The 26,441-nt window shown below is 39.2% G+C and overlaps 2 protein-coding genes across 5 annotated transcripts in view; one reads left to right on the top strand and one right to left on the bottom strand.

Moving 5' to 3' along the window:
* LOC116332859 (collagen alpha-5(IV) chain-like) lies at positions 1-23,978 on the bottom strand. Of its 2 annotated transcripts, XM_039602864.1 has the most exons (52): positions 23,846-23,978; positions 22,474-22,527; positions 21,704-21,793; positions 20,784-20,828; positions 20,645-20,689; positions 20,487-20,549; positions 20,283-20,339; positions 20,099-20,125; positions 17,978-18,046; positions 17,797-17,859; positions 17,675-17,710; positions 17,417-17,461; positions 17,225-17,302; positions 16,518-16,571; positions 16,353-16,418; positions 14,943-14,987; positions 14,730-14,783; positions 14,516-14,557; positions 14,291-14,360; positions 14,089-14,124; positions 13,812-13,982; positions 13,314-13,385; positions 13,021-13,104; positions 12,823-12,893; positions 12,545-12,733; positions 12,207-12,378; positions 12,032-12,121; positions 11,789-11,896; positions 11,562-11,656; positions 10,928-11,078; positions 10,691-10,801; positions 10,061-10,225; positions 9,800-9,889; positions 9,464-9,598; positions 9,228-9,326; positions 9,034-9,132; positions 5,531-5,670; positions 5,272-5,398; positions 5,108-5,188; positions 4,836-4,934; positions 4,609-4,656; positions 4,052-4,225; positions 3,766-3,896; positions 3,452-3,524; positions 3,204-3,278; positions 2,998-3,123; positions 2,800-2,895; positions 1,642-1,851; positions 1,345-1,522; positions 1,125-1,239; positions 854-1,026; positions 1-584 (listed from the first exon to the last, which is right to left on the bottom strand). In XM_039602864.1, exons 1-52 carry the CDS (start codon positions 23,915-23,917, stop codon positions 494-496), a joined length of 4,950 nt encoding a protein of 1,649 aa, XP_039458798.1. In that variant the 5' UTR covers positions 23,918-23,978; the 3' UTR covers positions 1-493. The 2 variants fall into 2 exon arrangements, with proteins under 2 accessions (XP_039458798.1, XP_039458799.1); XM_039602865.1 differs by lacking the exon at positions 13,314-13,385.
* A 241-nt stretch (positions 23,979-24,219) lies between these two features.
* LOC116332862 (collagen alpha-4(IV) chain-like) overlaps positions 24,220-26,441 on the top strand; it is a 35,959-nt gene continuing 33,737 nt past the window's right edge. For 2 of the 3 annotated variants that reach the window (XM_039602862.1, XM_039602861.1), the window contains exons 1-3: positions 24,220-24,356; positions 24,550-24,636; positions 25,165-25,207. In XM_039602862.1, coding sequence (XP_039458796.1) covers positions 24,596-24,636; positions 25,165-25,207 — 84 coding nt within the window. In that variant the 5' untranslated portion in view covers positions 24,220-24,356; positions 24,550-24,595. Of the gene's footprint in view, positions 24,357-24,549; positions 24,637-24,788; positions 24,846-25,164; positions 25,208-26,441 lie in introns of all 3 variants that reach the window. The other variant, XM_039602863.1, reaches the window with a different exon arrangement.

Here is a 26,441-nt window from a genome sequence, read left to right as displayed (position 1 = left end):
TAAGAACTTTAATTAATTTAATTTAAACATGTTATGTACTCTTTTACATTTGTGTGCTGTATGACAGTCCTAGGCAGTTTTATTGTAGTGTAGTGCAGATTAAACTGGTTAATCTGCAGAACTGTGGTACGGTTGACATTAAAGGACTATATTAGGCTGGTGCCCAGCAGGCTGTGGTGTCCAGGGTCACTTCTAAGTTATATCAAGTGTATATTTAATTGAAGCTGAGGATGCTTCACCTATTATACCAGATTTATATTATCTACAGGTTGGGAAACAACAATGACAGCTCAGTAAACCTCAGATTTCAGGCTTGGCTGATAACAGACTATGAGCACTAAAAATACAAATGATTATACAACTTACTGCAAAGTAATTCTTTGACAAATCATAGGGCCCTCCACCAGACAAATCTTAGTTTAGCCTCTGCTTATAAGCCCAATATGAACATAAGAAGTGAGAAACAGACTGTTTATCTCTTCACCTTGACCCTTCACCTTGATGCCCTGGGTTTTCTGCAGACTCGGCAGCGGCTGATGATGCTTTCTAGGAAAGGTCCCTTCACTGTCTGAGGTATGGGTTTACTGTAGGAGAACAACATACAGAGAAAAAATAATTACAGATAAATTAACAAATTAAAAGTAGAGTTTTGTGTACAGCTGTATACTGGCTTAGGTAATGTTAATTTTTTAAATTTGATACAAGTTGCCAAATCACAAAACAGCACTGTTCTGAGTTGGGAAACCTCTAAACAGCATTAGACAAAAGAGTAATGAAAGATGAACGATTCCTTGAATATTTAATTGAAAACTACAGAACTATGTCTCCTTAAACAGAGAAGTGAACAGTTCACCCGAACATGTTGTTGGGGTCGAGGGAGGCCAGCCAGTAGCTATAGGAATCAGGATAGTAGTTACACGTCCCCCTGCCGTGACACTCTATAAAGGGCACTTGGCGGAAATTTTCCAGACATGAGCCAGGAGAAATCAGGGGCTGCGTGGATCCCTCTGCTCCAGCACCTGTTTGCTGTAACAGACAGTAAGAACAGAATCACTTAGAGAAACAAGATCTCTGAATTCAAATTTTAAAAATAGTAAAAATGAACAAAACACTGATTTCTTTACCATGATGAAAGAGTACCCAGTCCACAGTGATTCCCAACCTCTAGGACATTCTGGTATGCGAGTCCTCTGACTGTGGATGGCTATGACATTGGAGGTGGTTTCGCACACTGAGCACCTAAACAGGTATCCATATTATTTTATTCCACATAAGGTTAGAGGGTAGATGCAGGTGGCAATTTCAGTTAATGGTAATCACACTAAATACACAATCTTAACCCACCTGCTAATGTAGGATTTCAGCATTTCTCCTGATATGGAAACCATGTTCATAGGCATGGGAGTGTCAGTGGACAACCAGTATGAATAGTCATTACGAGAAGCATAGCGGCAGGTATTTTCAGTGTCACAGAACAGAAAAGGCATTGTAGAGAAACTAGGCAGACAGCTCCCCGTGGTGCCTGAGAGACAGTTTAAAACACTGGTAAATATGCAGATTTTATTTATTTTTTAATGATGCAAAGATGCATCTTATATATGCACATACAACTTCTGGGTGCGGTGTTTGCCATGCTCTTACCAAGGTCCTGCCCATGAGCTCTTTTATATCCATTGATGAAGAGGAAAGAGTAACCACTGTAGATGAAGCAAGTGCCGTGAGGACATTTGGGGGGGTGGATGCTCTGACTGTGCCTGACTATCAGGAAACTGTCGGCATAAGTCGGACCGGTTCTGCCAGGCAAACCTGCAGGACCCTTATGACCTGGAGTTCCAGGTCTGCCATCGGGACCTGCAGAGTGAAGAACATAATATGCAATGAAACGATATCATGTGGGCAGTTTTGTTCAAGGATATTTTTGGAATCTGTTGGGGGATGTTCTACAGTCACTACTACCTGCCACTGATGCACTGAGGATCTGTTTTAATGTGCACTGGCAGATAAAGTCACTGAGAGGGCATTATTATTTTTTCCTTATGTTTTCTTATTCACACGATGTAATGCACAACTGAGAAGCAGGAGCGCTACCAATACCAGAACCTTTATTGTTTTTCGGGTTGTGATGTGTCCAGCTATTTGAAAGGCAATTCCAATCATTTGCACACATTTAACACTTCACATTCTACTGAAATACTTGGAAAATTACATGTTTTCAAGTGTTTTTTAATTTCTAATGTGTTATTGGAATATACACAAACACATACTTTAACCCAAACATTTAGCCACACGTACATACGTATTTTTGTAAATGGAGATTTTCCATTTTCGTTTAAAAAAAAAAAAAATCCCATCCATATGTAAACGCAAAAAACAAAGTCAAATGCTGTCAAGCACATGCCAAAACAACAGGTGGCAATATAATCCTAACCGCGTAGAAATCTTGGCCAATCAGAAGTCTAGAAGCCTGGGAGGGAAAGAGTAAATAAAGATGGATGGTGCATAAAAGCAGTCTTTCTAAATGGTAGGACAGTAACTGCAGATAGTAAGATTAACAGCAAGCGTATTTTGTGTATATCTGCCATTGTAGAAATTCATCTCATGTAAACAATAACATAGTGCACAGCGTGACTAAATCTCAATTTTCCTTGTCCACACGTATACGCAAAAACTGGAGTTTTCAAAAATCTCTACCCTAGTGATCCAAAACGCTGTTTACGTGTGGACGAAATGTCCAAACGCATAGAAAAAGCTGTGTTTTCAAAAATACCCATGTACGTGTGGACGTAGCCTTAAACACACCTGGCAGCCCTGCTCTTCCTTTATCTCCTTTGTGGCCTGTAAATCCAGGCAGACCAGGTGGGCTGAAACCCTGCATTCCTTTGATACCACGCTGGCCTGGAAAATAAATGTTCAATAGCAAAATTTATAATTCTTAAATCACATATTACACAGGGAAAGGTAATACACGCAACAAGGATTAACTCTAAAAGTATTAACCTGGTGGGCCTGGTGGTCCTGGTGGACCAGTTCTTCCTGGAGGTCCCCTTGTGCCAGGGGCACCAGGAGGGCCTTGAGCTCCTGGTTCAAGTATCACTTTTCTAAATGTTTCCTCACCTTTACGCCCTTTAAGTACACAGCAGGAGCAATTAGAAAGCTATTTCCCCAGATATATGTAATGCTTAGCTTATCAAGCATTGACTCACCTGGTGGTCCAGGAATACCTGGGTCCCCTGGCTGACCAGGAGGGCCAGGGATGTACCCAGGCTCTCCAATTTTACCTTAAGAAAAACAATTAATTGGATTATCTCTTTGTATTGCTGCATGAATTCCAGCATATATCACAAAACATAAAATGTACCCTGATAAGTCTTATTTTTCTCTGCATGATGTGTGTTTCAAATGTATTGTGAGAAACTTGCTGCAGACTTTGTTACTCTTCAACATAGATTACCAGCAGGTCCTGGGAATCCTGGAAGACCTGGGTCACCTCTTAGCCCTGGGCCTCCAGGTCTGCCTATTGCACCCTGGGGGGGCAAATGGAAATAGAAAGATCAGACTCTAATTATTGCAGTTAGAGTTTGAAGACTTGCCATTCTATACAAAATATTAGTTTTAGTACGGTGTGAAGAATGCTACAGGAAGACTTGATGAAAGATTACCTCAACTGTAAAACACATCTTTTGCTATGAACTCTCCATTTTAATCAAAAACTCATGTCTACTTTCTCTAGGCATTTGTCAGAGGTAAATTACTGTAAAAACGTACAGGTGGTCCTTGTGGGCCTGGATCTCCTGGTTCCCCTGGATTACCCTGGCTTCCTGGAAGACCTGGGTCCCCTCTGTCTCCTTTTAACCCAGGCCCTGCTGTACCTGGAGGACCAGGTGGGCCAAAGCAGCCTACATTGAGATTAGAAAGGCACTGATTATGGAGATAAAAGTAATTGAGGATGAGTGGCCTAGTGAAATAGGCATGCAAGAACTTCCATACAGTGACCAAATTACATAAACTGAAATCATCATCTGGACCTACAACTTATCGAGTAGATTCTAACCTTTCCTCCCAGGATATCCAGGTTCGCCAGGGTCGCCAGGAAGACATGCCTCTTCTCTTCCAGGTGACCCTCTTGGGCCAGGGATGCCATGTGGACCTGGAATTCCTTTGTCTCCTGTTAGTCCAGGAATCCCTGTAACAGACAACCCAGGGAGGCCAGGATTTCCAGGAGGACCTACAGAATGGAAAGAACAATTAGTCTGAATCAGTAAGGAATTATTTTAGTAGTGATGCATAATTTAATGTAATGGAACAGGCCTTTAGTATATTTTATTGTTTGATATTACATATAAATACTTCAACTGATGAGTGCTTTGTCGGTTGCTATATGTATCTCTCATTATTTAACTTTAGCATGCGGATTATACTGTAAGTACATCGGGTCTCTGGGTGTGGTTGAATGTATTCAATGTTTTTCCAAGATTATCTAAAATAAAAAAAAAAACAAGAAAAAAAATAACAACCAAATCCCAAAACGAAACCCTGGACCCTCACCCTCCTGCATAACCCCCACTCCCCAGCTCCTTTAGAGGGTAATGTGACTGGTATGTGACTCACCTGGCTGACCAGGGTCACCACGCTTCCCAGGACTCCCTTCTATCAAGACTGCAGAAGAGCGATATAAGGACAGATGAATTTACCATTAGCTATGAAAGAGATAGCTATTCTACAGGCCTTTTTAATTTTAGACAAAAGAAAAAAGCATACATAAATACATAATTACACAGGATTATACATGACCTCAAAGAACCATACAAACATTTTTTATGCAGTATTTGGCTTACTAGTCTCCCCTTTCTGCCCGGCTGGGCCAGGAATCCCATCCAGGCCCTGGCTGCCTTTCAGACCTGGAAATCCTCTATTTCCTGTTGGACCCACATTACCTGAGGCAAACACATTTTAAAAAGTACACTTGATTAAACTTAAAGTATATAAAAAAAAGTGAAAGTACTATTTGATCATTTCGAATTAATCCTGGAATGAGACAATGGGTTGCACTTCAAAAATATGTGGTGAAAAAAGTTTCTTCATATAGTTGCAATTAAAAGGACTTTGCCTTGTGGTCCATTAGGTCCGCGTTGCCCTTTGCAACCTGGAGGGCCATCTGACCCTTCTGGCCCTTGAGACCCTGAGGGACCTGAGGTAGAAAGAGTGAAGAGAGAGAGTTGGGTAGAGAGGTAGAGCGTTAAAGCTGTCCAATATTTTATCAGTTGTACACACCATTTAGTCCAGTAGGTCCTGGGTCTCCCTTGAGTCCAAAAATTCCTGGTAAACCCTCTGTTCCTGCAATTCCAGGTTGTCCTTTCTGACCCTTCATCAAATTAGTATTAGTCAATCCTGGTTCACCCTGAGGACACGAAGGAAATAATGAAAGAGGGATAAAGAACCTATTGATGAACACATTTGTTTCAAATAATATAAACATTTGTATCTATTTACTGGAGTCTGCTCTACTGCATCAGTGACATTTAAATTCTACCTTTTGGCCTGCTGGTCCAGGTGGTCCAACTCCATTGTACTTTGGTTCCCCAGTAGCTCCTTTGCAACCAGTTTTACCCTGGTCACCATCTCGCCCTGGTTTTCCCGGTATTCCTCGATCTCCTTTTATTCCCTTTGGCCCTGGCAGGATTAAATTGCTAGTAACACTTTCTAATAACTATACTACCATCATATTTATAATAATGACATTAACAAATAATTCAAATGTTATACTATTATTGAGATGTCTTAGAGCTCAAGGTTCTAATTCACAGTAGTTTTTCAACATTCGATTCACAATCTGAAGAGGGCCCTACACTGTAAAAAGAAATTCAGTAAAAATACAATGCATTGTTCTGTATAGATGTGAATGGATTTTCCATATTCATTATCTGCAGATGTGTTTCCGTACTTCTTAATTGCTACAATGTATTGTAGGAGCAAGAAACCCAAAACTTGGGAAAAGTAAGAGGGAGGGCAGCCAGTACACTGACAGGCTTCATTTGGATGTTGGACTCTGGAGCTAGAGAAACTGCTTTCATATTTCTGTGGTACATATTAAAGCTTATACATTTTTTTGTTTTGTTTTTTTATTAAAATATGTTAAAAGATTTTTAATATGTTAAAATATTAAAAATGTTTTTTTAAAAGCTTACATGTTTTTATTGAGAAATAATTGTTAATTTATTTGTTAACTGATGTCTGCTGTGACCAGATGCTAACAGTTGCCTCTGGGCCTTTCTCAATATGAGTACTTGTGCGTACCTGGGTTCTTGTGGACTCGTGATAAGTCATCAGTCAGAGAACAAGTACCAATTCAAAAGCTGTGTCCCAAAACTTAGGCCGCATCTTTCGGAGGACCCGGCCTTCGCGATCTACGTGGGCCGGGTCCTTCGAAGACCGAGAAGGCTGGAAGTGAGCGGCTGTGAAATGGGACGTCTAGCCTTCAGATCTGCGTCACCGCTGTCTTGGTGGAGTTTAATAAACTCAGCCGTCTGCTCCTTGCTATCTAAAATATAACAGGACACTGGAGTAAATTCTCGACCATCTCACACTTCTGTTTAATCAGTTTTCTGTTTGACGTTTATTCAGCTGGGTGAAAACCCTGGAGGAACCTACCCACGTTTTATTTAATCTAATCTAATCTAATCTAATCTAATCTAATAACTTTAATCTCAGCCAAACCGATTTACTCAGGAACAAATAAAACACTGAAAATAGCCAAACAATAACATTTTTAAGTTACCTAAGTGACTTATATATCATGTTTAACCTGAGTAGCGGGGGGTTTAAAAAACAATGTGTTGGGAGTCCGCTGTTCTCGCCGGCTCTAGTGACCCTTGAACCCCCGGCTAGCTATCGATCTGGTGGGTAACAGATGTCTCCAAAAACATCGGAGCACTTTTGCAAATATGTGATGTCTTGATAAATCGAGCAGATATTTGAAGTTTACACAGCTACATTCTCGCCTGAAAATAAAAGTTTATTTTGTGACCTAGAAAGAGTAATAAGGGTAATATTAAAACTAATAGCTGCCGCTATTGTGGGAATTGACTGGGCCGTGCTATGAATTCTGGGATAGGTTGGGCCATGAAGGATACACCCGACCCCTCCTTCAAATTCGGGGAAATGAAAGACACATTTGTCAGCTCCATTTGGAGCAGCCTTCAAATTGGGACAGCCTTTGTCGCATAGCTGTGACGCAATCGGTCTACAAATGTGGCCTGTGAAGGTTGCGGCCTAGGTTTTAGGACACAACTAAAGTACGCATCAAGCCGAGAGCGCGAAAAGTTCCCGGATGTGTTCTCGCTGCGCCCGTTTTATCAAGCATGCATCCGTGGTGACTTGTGTGGACTTGGTACAGCTAAATATCCCAGAATGCATTTCGTCCAAAACTCAAACGCAGCAATGACATCACATATTCACAAAAGTGCTCCGACATTTTCAGAGACGTCTGTTACCCACCAGCTCGATAGCAGACTGGGAGCTCAAGGCTCACTAGTGCCGACGAAAACAGCGGACTCCTGGCACATCGTTTTCAAACCACCCGCGGTCTTTCGCTACTCAGGTTAAACATGATCTATAAGTCTCTTAGATAACTTCTAATGTTAATCTTTGGTTTATATTTTAGTTTTATTTGTTCCTGATTAAATCCCTTTGGCTGACTCTGAATTAGCTGACTCTGAATTAAACCTAACATTAAAAATATTTTATTTCAAGAAGAAACATTTTCACCAGGAACAGAAACAACGTGGAGATGCTGAAGGCTGCTCCAAAAATGATCAGATTATATTTTAAATATTTATTCAGTTCTCTTCCAAACCCCAGCAGCTGTCTGCTGTAATTTTTAAGTGTCTACTAAAATAAAACTAAAAGCGTTCTAACATCTCACCTGTTTTGTATACTATTTTTATTAATAGAGAGATTTCGCTACTCAGGTTAAACATGATATATAAGTCACTTAGATCACTTCTAAATCTTAATGTTTGCTTTATTTCAGTGTTTTATTTGTTCATGAGTAAATCGGTTTGGCTGAGATTAAAGTTAAGCTTCATAACAAGTTAATCACAGTTAAATTAAGTGCGGATGGCAGTAAAAACTCCGGACCGGTGACATCATCAAGTACGTTGGTGTTCCAATTGTACAAAGCGCAAGTCCGTACTCACGTTCTTGTTAAATCCGGATTCCTGTGCGAACTTACAAAGTCCGGACTTAGTGAGAATCTGGTACGGACTCGTGTACTTGAGAATTGAGAAAGGGCTTCCGATTAAAGACTTTTAGCTAGCTGACCAGCTGGCTAGACTAATTTGCTGGTTAACAGACTACAGTGGCAAGATTATTGAAAGTTTAGTTTCACCTCAGCACATTTATTATTATGTCCATGTTGTAGCACATAGAAATGTTTAGTTAATATTTGCAGACAGACACATTTTCCCTGTAACTGTCTAAACTCTAACAGTTGCTGAAATTGTGATTTATGTAATGCTGAGCAGGTGTATGTGGCATACCTTCTTTAAATCTGGTCAGTTTTATTCATATAGCACCACTTAATAGTCAATCAATCTTTACCTTGTATGGTAAGGTAAAGACCCTGTAGTGTTAATCTAGAACAAAAGTTCACTTGGATTCATTGATGAAGTGAATGCAATTTGGTAACGAAGGGTGAGATTTTGGCCAAAACTGACTACATATGTATATTGTATCATGAGTGGACAGTCATGGATGTAAATTGCAACTGAACGGTTTGGCTGAGACACAACAGCCACAAGGCATTGATTCTAGCTTAATCTGATCTCTGGATAATGTTAAATGTGCAAATATTGTTAAATTTAAATGCGGTTACATTTTTTGTTTATCAGGTGTCTTGTTTGTAGAAAATAGTTTGGAGCCCCTGGTAGAAAATTACCAGGACATTTTGTTTTTCAATTATTTTTTTAACAATATATATTTTTTTTAACATTTTTTCTTATTTAACTTCAGCTTGAAGTAAAATGCAGTACTTACCTGGAGGCCCCCTCAGCCCTGCATCTCCTGGAGCTCCGGGATGTCCTTTAAACCCCGGTGATGTTAATAATCCATCCAACCCTGGATCACCTGGTGAGCCTGGGGACATACAGGCACACAGCATAAATACAGTTTGGCAGATTTACAAAGGGAAATAATAACTAGTCACTGTGAATGTTTAGCTTATTTCAGACCTCTTGGTCCAGGATCCCCCGGTGCTCCCACTTTTCCTCTCCACCCTTTTGATCCATTTCTGCCAGGATCTCCACTTGGACCAGCCAGACCAGGGTTACCTTGTGCAATACAGTTAGTGTTAAAATATTATTACCATATCCTACTCAGTGCCCTGTCCTAATATAATGTGGATCCTTTGTAAAAAAAAAAACTGTAAAAGAATATTTTTTGAACAAGACTTTACTGGAAAGTGTACCTGGTGGACCAGGGTCCCCTGAGTTCACAGGACAATTTTGTGGTGATGGAGCTCCTGGGGCACCTTTGGGACCTTGGTCTCCATTCATACCTGGGGGGCCTGGAGGACCTCTAGGCGCATCTGGGCCAGGGTCACCTGCAAATAGCCATGGTAGCTCTAACTTCATCAGTTTTATATAAATCAGTTTTTCATAAATCACTGTCACAGAGGCAAAAACTATCATATTGTTTCAGATCTGACATGACTTAACTTTGTTTTTTATATTTATTGTTTGTGTATATTATATGCATTGTGTGTGTGTGTGCGCACGTGTGTTTGTGTTGCATTTGTGTTTACCTCTTTGACCCGGTGGACCTGCAATTCCAGGCAACCCATCTGGTCCATATCCTGATGGCAATCCATCTGGTCCAGGGTCTCCTCTGGGTCCTAACAGAAGTGAAGTTGAATATTTTGATAAAAATCGATGCATTGTAAAAACTCATAAAGTAATTTTGGTATTTTCAACATCACATTAAGTACTCAAAAACCCTGACTTTTTAACTATTCCATATTGATGAATTTAAATATGAATGGTCTATCAGATAAGGAATAATGTACCTGGTTGACCAGGTAGGCCATTTTGTCCTTTGATTCCTTTTTGTCCATGATGTCCTTGTGAACCCGTTCTTGATGGCCCAGGGAACCCAGGTTCACCAGCAGGGCCAGGAATACTAAACCCAGGCAAACCTTGATTTCCCTTCTCACCAGGAAAGCCATTAGGTCCTAAAATATACAACCCCCCCAAAAATATATATAAATAAATAAATAAATAAAGGTGAGGAGCAAAGGAAATATAATATATAAAAATATTAGTGCTGTCAGCGTTAATCTCGTTAAAATGACTTTAACGCCATAACTGCACTAATGCGGCAAATCTCCGTTAGCGAGTTAATGCAGATCCCGCCTTGCGTGGGGCTACATGGCGCTAACGTGCTAAACAAGCTAATGCGTTGATGCCGTGCAGCCCCACGCAAGGGGGGATCCGCGTTAACTCGCTAACGGAGATTTGGCGAGTTAATCCGGTTATGGCGTTAATGTCATTTTAACGAGATTAACGCTGACAGCACTAAAAAATATATAAATTTATATCCAGATTGGTATTACTAAGCTTTTACCTGTTTTTATCTGTCTGTACTGTCCTATCAGGGCTAACACCAAATACACCACACGAGTCTAGCATAGACTAACCTTGAGGTCCTTCATAACCACTTGGTCCTGGTTGTCCACTTGGCCCAGGCAAGCCTTTACATGATTCTTTGCTACCAGGTAGCCCTGGAAGCCCTTCAGAACCCTTTACTCCTGCACAAATCAATAACACAATCAATGTAGCAAACAGATCAATATCGTTGCAAGTTTGTGCCTTATTATGTGCTTATGAAGAGTACAGTTTTGATTTTAGTCAATAGTCAGTTTAGTCATCAGTACCCTTTTCTCCTGGAAAACCAGGACTGCCAGTTAGCCCTGGATATCCAGGTAAGCCAGGATTCCCAGGATCACCTGGAGGCCCTGGATCTCCATCTTCACCTGGAAGCCCTGGAAAGCCTGGAGGCCCAGGGTGTCCAAGGTTGCTATCACCCTGTTATTAGAAAAATAGAGGACATCATTTATATGTTTGCATTCACTACTTAATCTGCTTCCAGAATGGCATTATATTGCAAAGTATAATGTTTGGTAATGTTTGATTATGAAGTCTTTGATTATGAAAAAAAATGCTGATATTTACCATATATAGAAAGTAGCACAATAATTTCAGTAGTTTCTTACCAAGAAGGCAGGAAAAAATTGTCTCAAATTATTCAACTCTTTGTCATTTTTCTCATTTTTTCATTCATTCCCTGATCTCCCTTCACAAACAACTTACGTAACATGAAGGAAGCAATCATTTGAGGGGCCAGTTTTTAAAATCAAATACCTAGACAATAATGTAAAAAGTAATTTTTTTTAATTAATTTATTTATTTTTTTGCTTTTATGCCTTCCTGTAAAGACCAGTAAAGTGCAATAGTGCAATAGAGTGTTTGCTATATAAAGATGTCTGTTGTATCAACTTTGTTTCTAACCTTTGGTCCCGGAGGACCAGGAGGGCCTTCTTGGCCTGGTTGACCTGGGGAACCTCTACCTGGAGGGCCTGGGACACCTGGTTGGCCCTTGTCACCTGAAAAATACATATTTATCAGTAAACACATAAATCATCTATGTGAGTAGTCTTCATTTCCTTTTAAGACAGTCAAAGTATTCTCATATCTAGGAAATATTTTATGTGTTTGCACAAATTCACAGAACCTACCTTTCTGTCCTTGTTTCCCTGGCATTCCAGGAAATGACAACGGGCCACGTTCTCCTTTCTGGCCTGGTATACCTGGTAGTCCTAGAAGACCTGGAGCCCCTGGATGACCTGACATTTGTTTTGGTGATATAAAATATGTTTCTCTTCTGCTATTATAATTTAGCCATTGTTTTCCATCCATCCAATTATTCATCCACCTATTGAGTTATGCATCCATACAACATATCCACATGCAGTACTTACCTGGGCTTCCAGGTGAACCTGGCCAACCTGTCAATCCAGGTGGGCCAGGAAGTCCTTTACTGTATATGACTCCAGGTTCCCCCTTTTCTCCTGCAATAAAGGAGAGAATGTATGTTAGTATTTTACTATATTTAAGTTTTTATTAAATTTTAAATTAATCAGTATATTATATAACCTGGAATTCCTGGCAGCCCTGGAAAGCCAGGTACCCCATTATCTCCTTTCATTCCTGGAGGCCCAGCAGGTCCATAACCCACTGGCCCAGAGTAGCCGTCTGGTCCTGGTCTGCCTAAAGGGCCTGGTGGGCCTTGGACTCCACGGTCTCCCGTTTCACCAGAGAAGAGATACTAGAGAGTGGGCAGAATACTTGTTCTAGCTATGACTAAAAAAATTTTTTGTTTTGCTCCTGTACATGTTAAAACCTCTGAAGCATCAAATGTGACACCTGAAATGTGGAATTGCACCAGGCAAAAAAATGTCATGTAAAACTCAGATTTGTCAACAATTTCTCACTGGATCCCCTGGAGGTCCTGGATTGCCTTTGCGACCTGTCGATCCTGGACGCCCAGGTAAACCCGGATCCCCAGGCCTCCCAAGCTGTCCCTGGTCCCCTTTTTCTCCCTTTGGCCCAGGAGCACCAAAGGAATATGACTCTCCCTTCTCTCCTTTTCGACCTGGAAAACCTGCTTCACCAATTGGACCCTTTGGAAAAAAATTAATATTAAGTGTTTACATAGGTAAAGAAAAACAAAACAACAACAAAGCAAAAATTTCAAGACATGTTTTCTTACAGGTCTTCCTGGTAAGCCTTTAGGTCCTGGGAAACCGGGATCACCTTTATCACCTTGAGGCTGATTGAAGCCTGAGCGGCAGAAATAGTGCACATTCTAGTTTTAAATCTTATTTGCTTTCCATCACTACCAGCAAAAGTGTATTTGAATGCGCAAATCAGATAGAATAAAATGCATCAGTTATGCAGTGCTTGTTACCAGGAGGGCCAGTTTCACCCCGGGGCCCTGGTGGTCCTGGAAATCCTGATCCAGTACACTCATAACAGGGATCCCCCTTTTGTCCTGTACAAAGAAACAAACATTTTTTTAAAATCTCAATTATTGCACAATATTTTTTTATATATGAGATTCAAAGGCCTTGATGACAACTGCACACAATACAGTAGTCTGCTAGTAAAAGTCAGTCATAACAAGTTTGAAATAAATAATAAATACTAACTACAATGGTTTAAAAAAAAAAAAAAAAAAGAAGGCTTTAAAAACAATCCAACCTTTCATTCCAAACACCCCATCGTATCCCATGGGTCCTTTAATTCCTGGCAGACCCTTGGTAACTCTGTTAGCTACAAACGACAACAAACTTAGTTTCCTAATTACACTTTCAAAAAATTTCCTCTAAATATCTGTATAATTATTGCAGTAGTATGTCATTAATATCCTTCACTATAGTCATTTAGCCTATATCTAAGAGTTTAAAAATCCATATCCACTCTGTTCAATGACTATCACTGGTCCACAACGTACATGCTACAATTCTATAAATAAAAAGCTAAACTTTCAAGGTTATTTGTTTATTTATTTGTTTTGTTAAGCATGATAGAGATTGAGCATTTAATTCATTGTTGTTTTGTCTCTTCCACAGCATATCTTTGTCCTGTCTTCATCCACTCACCCCCAACCTATTGTGACATGACATCTTGCAGTAGGTTTATTGTTAGCATTTGAAGTTATAGTATTTGGAGGATTTGGGGGAGAACATTTTTGCATACTTCTGTCTTCAGGGATTCCAGGTGGGCCCTGATCTCCAGGAGGTCCTTGGTCACCAGGCTCTCCATCTGGACCCGGAGGTCTGATATAATCAGCCCCAGGCTCCCCAGAATCACCTTTTAGGCCTGGAAAGCCCTTGGGACCACGTAGGCCAGGCACATCAAAACCTAATCCTGTGCAGGGTAAAGTGAGAGGTCATGAGCAAACTTTACAAAATAAGCTTAACATGTGGATAAAGGTACAAAGGATGTTATTCTCTTTCAAATTCTTTCTTCACACCTGGAGGTCCTTGTGGTCCAGGAAAGCCCACAATACCTGAGAAAAGAATAGTCACATGTGTTATTACTGTATGGGTAAGTCGGCTACAATAAAGCAGGGTTTGTTTTCATCGGCTCATGACTGGTGCAGGCTTTGACTTTAGGATTTGCTATTCTGTTGTATATCTTCTTCATTAGTTTGTATATTATAGAGTATTATGCACCCCGAGGCCCAGGAAGTCCAGGGGGGCCCTGAGGACCAGGATCTCCCATGTATCCTTTGATTGGCTCAGTCTGTAAACAAAATTGCATTGGACATTTTAGAACAACAGGAAGTGATGGATTCAAATAAAATCCACAGAAATTCATTCTGTACCCATAACAAAGACTAATGTAGCATTTTTCCCACCATATAAGGATTGTAAAGCAGAAAACTGTCATAAACTCACATCTCCACTTGGGCCAGGCGGACCCCTATTTCCCTTTTCACCCTATATAGAGGATGCAAACAAAGTGTCATGCAAAACATTATTAGCCCTTCAAGAGATTTTGCTTTGGTACTACACCACCTTTACTGATTTGATTTAATACTTTAATGTATGAATGCAAATTTTAAAGAATTTAAAGAATCTGAATAATTAGTAAGAAGAAAGGATAACTGACCGGCACTCCTGGCACTCCTGGATATCCTGGATCCCCTCTGGGGCCAGGCCTTCCCTAAACAGATATATGTTGTATTCAACAGCCACATATACATATCTATATCTATATATATATAGATATATATATAGATATATAGATATATATATATATATATATATATATATATATATATATATGTATAGGTTTTTGTTTTTAAGCATAGCAGAACAGTACCAGAAATCCACGTGGTCCAGGATCACCATCCTTGCCCGGCTTTCCCTGTAAGGACAATTAAGGATAAGCATGAAGATTCATATAAGCTTGAGTTTTTCAGGATGAAGTACACTTTTTCATTTATTTTCTCAGTACTTTTTTACTTAGGTCTCAAAAATACAGTTTTTAGACTGTAAAATGCCAAATGTTTGTGATCTTCATGTAAATCTTCATGTTCCTCAAAAAATCGTTGGTTGCCCTCTGCCACCTCTGGAGGCCATTGCCAGATCCTTGTGTCTCAGAAAAACCTCAGCCATTACAGGCGACCCCTTGCACCCCACCCACAACTTGTTTGACCTGCTGACCTGTGGTTGGCGCCTCAGGTTAATCAGGTCCCACACCTCCAGACTCACTCACAGATCCTTTCTGTAGGGATTTCAGACTGTTAACAAACACTATCCCCCCACACCCCATCCCTTCCTACCCACCTCACCAATCTGAGTCATGGCCTGAGTAACCCCCATCACTCAGGCCACTCACATATGGACTCTATACTCAGACCAAATCCTTTTGCACTGCTTCCAAGCACTTTGCCCTCCAATGTGTGCCTTTCTCTTGTTTTGTATATATTCCTCTCAACTGTCTTTTGTTTGCTATTTATTCCTGATGTCTTTACTATTTATATATTTTTCACCCTGCACAGTTGCCGTGGAGCACCCATAATTTCATTGTACAATGACAATAAAGAGCTATTCTATTCTAAAATAAAAATAGGTAAAATAGTCCTTCAAATAAATACATAAAAATAAAAAAAATCTCAAACAGGAATTCAATTCACATTAAATATTCTTATTCAAAGACACATATGTGGTCTTTGAAGCAGTAACTTCTAATATATATGAAAGGAGAATGTGACCATATCAGGGTTGGAGCTTTTTGAGGACCCTTTTAAGCAATGCTGTGCCCCCCTCAGTCTGAAGTCACACTAATAATATGTAGAATGATCCTTTAATTTGATTTAGAGACGTTGCTGTTGTCCCTGAACTGGGATGGCCTAAACAGAGAGCTTCAAAGGGCTAATAATAAAACTATGCAACATAATTATGTTTGTTGTTGGTTGCTGCTGTCTTAGCAAAAATAATTTCGATGAAGTGATTACTATAAAGTAGATAACCAATGACAGTCTTTTCTCTCGTCTTAAATGGCAAATCACATTGAGTTTGATGTTGCATCACTGCCCTCTGCTGCTCATCCTCGTGCTATTCATACTGGTGCTGGTAACCCTTTGGTGCAAAGGGAAGGAATAAAAAATAGAGGGATGTGTGAGAAATGTGGAATACCAGGCACAATAAATTGATTAACCAAATGCCATATGTTCTGTATACATAGTCAAATGGAAAAACTGAGTAGTAATGGGATGCTGTGTCTTACCTCTGGACCTGGCAATCCTCTGTCTCCTTTTGCGCCTTTACTATATTGTCCATAACCAGGTTCTCCCTGGAAACAGATTAAAATAAGGACAAGAATCAGAAAGTTTTTCTCATTTTAAAATTAGTGAATGTATTCAATTGTCTTGAATTTTAATTATGTACTTACCGTTGAACCTTTGTAGCCCTTTTCTCCTGTATCTCCCTTGTCTCCTTTTATCCCCTAATTAAGAATTAAAAAATAAAAACAACCGAAGTTATGTTCTGATAATTTCAATGACAATACTTCTGTATTAGAGTGGCAGGATGTGGAAAGAGCAGTTCAGGGACCAAATGTTTAGAATTGTATTTTTACATTTTTAAATTGTATTTTTAAATATTATATCTGTATTTATTATGCTTTATTTGTTTTTCATTTTGCCTCATCCTTTTTCTAAGTTTGCTAGTTAATCATTTTAGAAAGGAATTAGAAATTTCATCAGTTTGGTCCCAAACACGGCAGCATGTTTTGACTACTTACCCAGTTGCCTTGAAAACCGTTACCAAACAGTTCTGGTAATGCACCTGTGATTTTTTCTCATAGTGTCACTATTGGCACATTGGAAACATATGCCCTTCAAGATTATTTTAAGTAATGTTTTTTCTTTGCCTTCTTTCATCTCTTCCCATTGGTAAAGAAATTTTGTCTTTTTGTTCTGTCGATTGAAATTAGCAGGTTAGTGCAGGTTACTGTTCAATCAGCCACTGCAAAAGTAGGAAAATATTCAGCCCAGTCACTGAAGAGTGAACAGTGTGACGTGAGAAATCGTTGGGTCATTTTCCAAAACTAGAAAGGCAATGATGATTTTGTTGAATTACATGAAACTGTTCCTGTACCTTTAACACGAGACCCCCTGAGGCAAGCTCCTTGATCCGAGCTTTTGGTCCAGGTGGACCTGGTGGGCCTTGTCTCCCCTGCAACATAAAAATTAAAATTACCCTCACTGAAAAAAACAAGACATAATATACACAACTGTTGGCATGAATTATGATACAATGCTGCCACAATAATAGTGAAAAGGAAACTACCTTAGGTCCTTGAGGTCCTGGGGAACCACTAATGCCTTCCTGACCCTAAAATAAAAGTTTTTTTTTTTTCATAAAAAAGCAAATTTTATTCATATTTGCTTTTATTAGATAGTTCACATGAATAGTTTTAGGGTGGGAATAACTCACGACTCACAGAACCTCAGCAGCTGTGGTTTTACTTTTTTGACAGACTCATTATCACAATACAAGCTTTCAAACCTGTACACACATACGCAAATTTAATTTTAACAGCATTACCTTTGGTCCTGGAGGCCCTCGACGTCCAGGACAGCCCTGTTCATAAAGAACTTACACACTTAACATCAAACATCACACAAAAACATGTCATCCACAAAAATCTCAGAAAAAGCTTTGCTTACAACAGATCCCCTTGGTCCAGGTTCACCAGGTTGTCCTTCGTATCCAGGTAAACCTGGATCTCCCTGAAATTCAAGGAAACTTTGCTTTCAATATAAAATAAACATAACTGTTCAAAAATAAATATATATGTGTGCCTGACTGACAGGATTTATTTATTAAAAGAGCAGTCTAAAATGTTACCGGCTGTCCATCCCTCCCAGGTGGTCCACGGGACCCTGGTTGTGAACTGCCTGGTATCCAAGATTCACCCTATGAAAATGAGGCATCAAAAATGTAATAATACTTTATAGTTGCGGTTAATAAATCTTGTTAGTAACTGGCATCTGTAGACTTTGACTGTCACTTTTAAAAGGTTTTTATCAACCTTGGTAATGTGTTGTGTACCCTAACCCAGACATAACCGCACATATTTCAAACTGGTTAAAAGTCAGTGCTTCCTCTGAAATTCCTCAAACTCAGAATTTGTGTCACAGCTTTGAGAATCCCCCTTTTTTCCCTGATGGCATGGATGCATGCTTTTGACACAATTTTGTTCAGCCACCATCAAAGGAAATGTGATTTGAAGACTGGTAAATGTTAAATATCACAACACAGGGACACACATAGGTGTACACATACACACACAGAGCTTGTATTTTCTGAAGCTTTTAGAGGGTCAGTTCTTTTAAACACTAGTAACACATTTTCTAGCATTCTTGTGCATTCAAATAAACATGAACAGTTCCCAGTAGTTCTCGCCCAAACAATTAGCTTTCTAATTGAAATATTTACATTGGTAAGGATAACTTTACAGATGAAAAGAAAAACAAACAAACAAAGAGAAATCTGGAAATTAGTGGCCACAGATGGATTAGGTATCAGAATCAGAATACTTTATTAATCCCGAAGGAAATGATAGGTTACAGGAGGCAGCACACTAGTGGCACATGTGCACTTACAAAGGAACCTTCTGACCAAACTTACACAAACAACACATTGGGAAGACATGCCAGAGAGGTAGGCTGATAGGAAAAAACAATGAAAATACATAACATGAGGTGAGAGGAGGAGACAAAAAACCCAAACTCTACTCAGACTGAGCTCCCAATGGGAGAACAGTTTGATAACAGAAAAAAAAAAACACCTCAGCACAAAAAGCACATGACCATAGAAACACAAGACAAGCAACAGGGGCATGTCTGCGCTGGATGACCGCCATCTTCTCCGGGAGGGGACAAGCATCGAAGGCGTTTGGAAAGGGAGGGGGGATGAGTGTGTATCAGTGTGTGTGTGTCCAGAGTTCAGACAATGTCCTTCGCCCTGCCAGGCTAAGTGAACAGTCTTCCAGCCAACCCAGGTGGCCTTGCATAGAAGACACAGTCTAAACACAGTCGTTATCAGTGTGTTTTTGTTCAGCTCCAGCCTTGAGACCACAGCTGGCGCCGAAGTGGTAGCTGCATGAAGTGATGGTGGTTTTTACTTTAGTGCAAGCAACTCATGAGAATTTCAAAGCTGTTCTAACAGTCCGACACTGGTCTCTCAATCTACCGTTGGAGAGCGGTGAGCTTCTCCATGACGTTATCAAACTTACGCTCCGTGATGTTGTCATTCTTGTGCTCAAAGAGCAGATTCTGAGAACTCACGACCGCAGTGAGCTTCTCCAAGATGTAATCCAATTTGTGCTCAGAGGTCTTATTCTGAGTGTTCATGTGTTCCGCTTTCTTTAATCTTCGATAAGCCAGGGCCAAGCCAGCTCCGATCAGCAAGAACCCTGTTATCATGGTTCCGAATAGGTAGATATCTTCAGCATCTTCGATCGACAGTCCCGCCAGGCACACGACCCTCTAGTTATGCCATCGTGTATCTGGCAGGGAAAGTACCTCCAGGACACTCAGGCTCACCCGAGCCCAGACTTCTCGTTGAGAAAAGGGTGTCAGTTGCATTCAGGGACCAGTTGATCAAATCCATAATTCCTCTTTTAGGTTTTAGAGAACAGACTGTGAGAGAGTGTCCCAGGGAAAAGTAATACAAAAATACACGAGACTAGACAAGGACACAAGAGGCTAAGCAGGGAAGATAAGGGAGAGAGGAGAGGAGAAAAGTGCGACCGCCTTCGCCAAGAGCCAAAGAGCTGAGGTAGAAATGAGTTCAGAGATCTAGAGACAACAGAGAGGGCAACTTCAACGTCATGATTTGTTTTATGATGCAGGATCTTGCTCTTAAGCTTCTTGAATGACAGCCATTGCTGAGCAATTCTGCAGACACATCTTTCCCTGGTACAAAAAGAATTTAGCACAAGGCCATGAAGCGGCTCATCATTACCTTAGATCCAGGCCGACCCGGTGGACCCTGTGGAGTAAAAACAAATATTCAAACATTTATTTATCAATTGTTAATTTGGGTAATTTAAAGGATGATGCAATGAAATATGATACCAGAGTCGCTGAGAAGGGTAGCAAAACAGACTAAACACCCCCCCAAAAAAAAGGTTTTGTTTTGTTCTTACTGGCAGTCCATCAGGACCGGAGGTCCCATGTATACCGGGAGGTCCGTCTTCCCCCTTCTGGAAAGTAATGCGTTGAGAACATGCAGTGAAATTACAATCTCTTTAACCTATAATATGCTCTTTCAAATTAGAAACCCCAACCCTAACCCTGAAAAAAAGTTCAAAGCATTGTAGGTCCACAGCTAATATGCAGTATTTTCATACGTCTGTTCCATTGCAGCCTGGGGCTCCCGGGGGGCCCGAAGGCCCCTGTAAGCCTGGGACACCCTATATAAAACACAACAGACATGTATGAGGATCTTCAGAAATATACATGTCTGTGATTCATATATTAGACTTGTATACACAACAAGACAACTCACTGGTAAGCCATGACTCCCAGCAAACCCCTCTTTGCCTTCGAGTCCCTGTAATGACAGAAGCAAAAATAGCTTTCATTTTTAACATACATGTAGGTGTTATTGACTGAAAGACAAACAGACATTTCTTTCTTTTTTTTACCGGATCGCCTTTTGGTCCTGCTGGTCCATCATGCCCAGTGTTTCCCTGTCATAGTAGGCAAACTTTTAATTAATCCCTAAGGCATGGTATAGTAACACATACAGTCATGTAAAAGAGAAAAGTTTCATTCGACTATGAAGTACTAGCACACCCTTACTGACTCCATAGTATTTATCAGGGTAAGTACACAAGTGCTGCTTAATCAAATTAACTTATCATCGGCAATTGTGAGCACCTCTAAAAAGCAGAGATTCTGCAGTTTGCTGGTATGGAGCATTTAAGTGCATATTAACACAGTGTTCCAACTGAATATACCCCCAAATCCCACTGCGCAGTGCTCAGAGAAAATTTCTATGTGAACAAACCACAAGACTTCTAGAGCAATGACAGACGAGACTGAAGTGGAGATGTTTGGTCATAATGCTCAGAACCACGACTGGTGAAACAACACAGCATATCAGTGTTGTGATGCTCCAGTCAACAAGGACTCAGAACTCAACCTGTATAGTAGTGCTGTGGCAGGATCTTAAGAGAGCTGTGCATGAACTAATAGCTGCAAACCTCAGTGAGCTAAAGCAACATGTGAGTTGAAGAGTGGGCCAAAATTCCTTCAAAGCGATGTGAGCAACTGATGAAGTTACAGAGAAAATGATTTCTTCTTTCTTCAGGCTGTTAAATCAGATGGTGTCCTTAGTTACTTAGTTATTTAATTACTGAATTTCCCGGAGGAACCTACCCGAGGTTATACTACAACATTTCGTGTTGATTTTTCCTTTCATTTAACAAGTTCAATTAAAAATGTGTAGGCATATGAGAAACTTTGTGAATTATATATCAAGTATAGTAATATAAGATCTAATTTAGAATGACACTACACACTGTGTTAATATGAGAAAACTTAATGAGAGCTTAAGTTTTACCTTTAGTCCCATCGGCCCAGTGGGACCATCTGGTCCAGGACGTCCTGTTAGCCCAGGGGAACCTGGATTTCCTGGAAATCCTTTGTCTCCCTGTGTGTGTGAATGCATGAATGAAAAGTAAAAGGACACAGAAAAAAAGGACATAAGGTAGCAACCAGTAAACAAACAGCAGCTTCATTGGTATTGTCACTTTATAAGTAAATACGTAGCTGCTGTTTTGTGGAATGCTTATGAAAATATTGCCAAATATAACTGGCATTGGTACATTTATTAGCTGTATGTGGTTAAAATGAGAGAACAAACCTAGTGTGTAAACACACTGAAATATTCGTCCATATCCTTTGTAAAGGATATATTTAGCCATACATTCATTTTCTTTTGCTTATTCAAGATATAATTATTATTAATTTGTGGATGCTTGACACTTGATAAAACCATACAGTTCTACATAACAGTAAAAATGAAAACAATTTACTTCATCATTACATTACAGTAATGAATGACTAGAGAATTTTATATTTGTATGACGAATTTGTCTATTTGCATATATTCCTTCTAAAATGTGTTTCATAATCAAATTATTTGTTACTTTGAAAAATTATTTAATAAGTGGAGTGTACACCATAGAGTCACAGGAAGTACAAATGTTACTTTGAGAAAATTTAAAATATCAAACAGAATAAAGGTTTTGTGAAAAGAAGAAATAAGTAGCTGTAAACTGCAGGAGGATGAACTGAGTCTCTGACACAGGCAGTGAATTAGACACTTACCCTGCTGCCTTTCACTCCATCACAGCGGCACCTTGATCTTCTGTTGCACACACACTAGAAGAAAGTTTACATTTTTTAATCACTAATGCACAAAATAAAAAAGCAAAATAAAATAAAAACAATTGTATTTTTGACAAATTGTCAAATATTTGTAATGCAATGCTGCTTCCTCAAAGTCAGTTGTCCTACTGACTGTAAAGTATTTTTATTTTGCATTATGCTGCATATACTGCATTATTTTTTTTAAAAAAAGCAAAAATAGTTGATTTATGAGTTTTTTCACCGTAGCTTTGGTATGAAAGCAGATCTCATTCCTTTTCTGTTGAATCCAACTATTCGGATTTTGCAGGCTACAGTTCCTCAAGGCAGTCTTTAATCATACTGTTTTTTGTTAGTATAGTGAGGGACATTCCTTGTACTTGGGGCTAATTTGTGGAAGATTAGCACTTTTAAAGCAATTTGCCTTAATAACATCTCTAACTCTGCTGTGTTAATACCCTCCTGAGTCTCTATTGAACACGGTGGCCTTTAATTAGAAAGCTGAACACGTATTTGCTTGTCAGCAGTGGAAAAGGTTTAGTGAAGCTAACAGACTTTAAAAAGTGGGGAAACAAGTAATAAAAAAAGAGTAATCTGCACAGAGTGTTGTTTGTAGTCTAAATATCTGGCCACCCTTGAGCCAAAAGCAGCTTAGCAAGAACAGCTACAATGATAAAACTGTTATACCTAATTAATGGAAATTTATTACATTTGTCATTAAACTTTTAATTCATTTTTAGCTTTTTTTGCACATGAAACAACATCAAACTTTTCCATGACCTACTATAAAAAGGCCCGCCAACATAGCACACTGAAGAGTGCTGTACACATTACCTGATGGAGTGCATCAACAAACAGGCTGCAAAAAAAGCATCACATCTCTTTGGGAGATGTTTAAAAAAAAGTTACAGGATGCTTTTTTCCAGTAAACAGTCATTAAGGTGCTCACAGAGTTACCAAAAAGAGAAAAAGAGAATCCTATACAGCATTAATATTTAAGAAGTTACTGATGTCATTCTTGAACTTATTTTTTTTTTAGAAGAAAAGAAAAACACTACATTTAGTAGATACAGAACTGAGTTGTTATGTGGTTTTCTCTCGAGCAATGTCGATTAATAAGTTAGTACAGCTCAACAACAAACCCAGTCCATGCAGGGTGACATGAAGGAAAGCAACACAATTTTAAAATCCAGAGTCAGGCACAAAAGAGACAATGTCCCATGTGTTTATATTAAAAAAAGGTCAGTCAGTGCAGTGATGGATTATAAGTGCATGCAAAGCTTAATTTAAAACAGTCAATAAAGCTAATTAGGAGAAATAAGAAGGATCTTACCTTTTTTCCATCAGTCATCACCAGCATTGTAGCAAACAGGATTATAGGAATTATGAGTGTTGGAGTTCCCATGGCTTTTCTTTCTGCATTTACATCAGTAGTTCGGGAATAACCGCAGGAACTCCGGGGGGGATAGCTGTCTTCTTGAGTGCCCTCCTCTGTCACCGGCTTTCAAATTTCACTCATCTACCGCAGTGCTTTGGGTGATGTTACGTGACGACAGTCCTCAATCAAGGTTTTCCCATCTGACTTTATGACTTTAGATAGTACAGCCTGGAGAAGTTGTTTAACTTGACCTTGAATAGTGAGGCGGTCTGAACTTCCTGTTGTGTTTATTCCCAGTCAAAACGCTTCTTCTCATCTCACTCTCACTGGTCCTTTCAGCGGCAGTTTCTCACTTTGGTTTTTACTGACATGAGGACAGGAGATAAGATGCAATCTCAAGTTAGGGATTAGGCTACTTGGCAAGTACTAAATCCTTCATGAAAATCATTTCGGGCTCTGAATTTGGGTGAGTAGCGAATACTTGTCGTGCATAGTGGAACTAGTCTTTTAAAAATCCCTAATCAGTTGCATGCTCCCACTTTTTAAATGTCAAAACTGCATGTTCTGTATCTTCTACTATATCTCTCACTTTCATATAAAGTGCCCTTTGCCTAACAGGTGATTTTGCTGTTTCATTCTTTTTTTTTAATCCACTACAGGTGGCAGCACTGAGGCCAGTAAGCACCTGTGAAGTGGACTTGAGAGATGAAATCCGCAGTTACTCCTGGGACTTTGTTTGCTCTTTGGTACGTCTCTCTCCAATATTTTTAATAATAACAATATTTTTGCAGAAAGCAATATGAGGCACATGTTAACATTTTGGTATGAGTATTCAGATAATAATGCTAATTTTTTATGACTGAATCAAAAAATAGTCCTTAACCTTTGCTATCTTTAGATTCCACTCAGACCTCTTTGACTGAACCTAAGCTATGACACTCACATTAATAACTTTGTAAGTGTGTTTACCTGAAGACAGGCACACTTCTGGCCTGTTTATTCAAATATTCAAACATCTGTATGCTTGTATACTAGAAGTAAAAAGAAGACCTGCATTACTCTGAGGCAGGCACAGAGGCACATACTTTCACTTTCAAATACTAAGTGGACACCAAGGTGATAACAGTGAGTGGGAAAGATTTGCTCAGAACATATCAGACTCATAGATCAAACTCCATACAAGGCTCTCTCTTGGTCATTTACAGTTGTGTAATAGCATCCAGTAGGTGCTCAAAAAGAAAAGCGCTAACCTTTTAACACTCTTGTTTTCACAGGTGGATGCTTTCCCTCATCTTCTTTGTGCAGCAGCTCAAGGCAGTAAGACTTATTTTATAGACATTTATATTCATACTTAACATAACTATTATACATAGCATATCTACTCCGAGTTCCCGTACTATAGTGCAAATAAATTATAGATGGAGTAATGAATAGTAATGAATTTTAATTTAAGAAAATCACATTTCATTAATTTTTGTTACCACATTTTTAAACATGTTAATTTTACTTTAAAAATATTAGCATTAGCTTTAGCTAGCTATCCCCGTCCATTGCAGAGCTTAGTCCAACTACAGTGGCTCAGGTCTGTATGAATTATTTCATGTAATTCGCTAAACACACTTGAATTACATTTTCCTTAATGCAGCTGGTGCTACGCTACTGTTAGAGCAGCCAGGACTGTAGTTTTATGCTCAGTTTATAAGTGTAACATAAGCATAGCCCCGACTCTGCTGTTCAGTGAATTTAATGTTCATGTACATGTTATTGCTTATCACAATCTGTATGTCGCTATGCATACAAACATACCAAACAGATAGACTCTTAAGTTAGTATTTGTTAAGTATTTTCCAGGAGAATCTCACTGCACCTGGAAGACTGTTCAGCTCCTTATCTGTTGATGCTGTTTATCCCTGGTACTTTATGTTAAGCCGCATACTATGGGCTTTTGCACACAAATACTTCAAATTGCTAAATTGGACGTGACAAATGTAATGGTTGAGTTCCTGTTTTGCCTATTTTTTGTCTATACACAGTATGTTTATAGTAGCTACTTAGAGAATACATCATAATAAAATAGAAAAAATGCAAATGATAAAAAAAATTTTTTTAAACAAATTTAAAATAAACAAATAAACTGAACTTCCAAGTATCACAATATTTTTTCTGAACCAAGCAGCCAAGCTGAGCATTGTGCTTTCCTATACTTTTAACTCACTGACCAAAGTCAAAGACTTTTATTTTAATTATTAATTTATTTATCTTTTTTAGTCATGGCTCAACTATTGTAGCAAGCAGAACAGGGCAGGTGGTTTTGTTGCCAAAGAAGTGTGAAAGTCGTAAAAAGACCATGTTCTTATCCAGTAGTTTGTGTTTAATACTAATAATTACTAATAATAACTTTCACATTTGATGTTCTCAAATGTCTCACTGTGTTTTTGTGCACAAAGAATTTAACTTTAACATTCAAAGAGTTTTAATATTTAGCATTATTCACATATGACACTATTGGCAAGCAAACAGTTACAGTGGCTTGCAAAAGTATTCGGCCCCC

Source organism: Oreochromis aureus, linkage group 18, assembly GCF_013358895.1.
Source record: "Oreochromis aureus strain Israel breed Guangdong linkage group 18, ZZ_aureus, whole genome shotgun sequence".
Taxonomy (NCBI): domain Eukaryota; kingdom Metazoa; phylum Chordata; class Actinopteri; order Cichliformes; family Cichlidae; genus Oreochromis; species Oreochromis aureus.
This window is presented reverse-complemented; position numbering and strand designations above follow the sequence as displayed.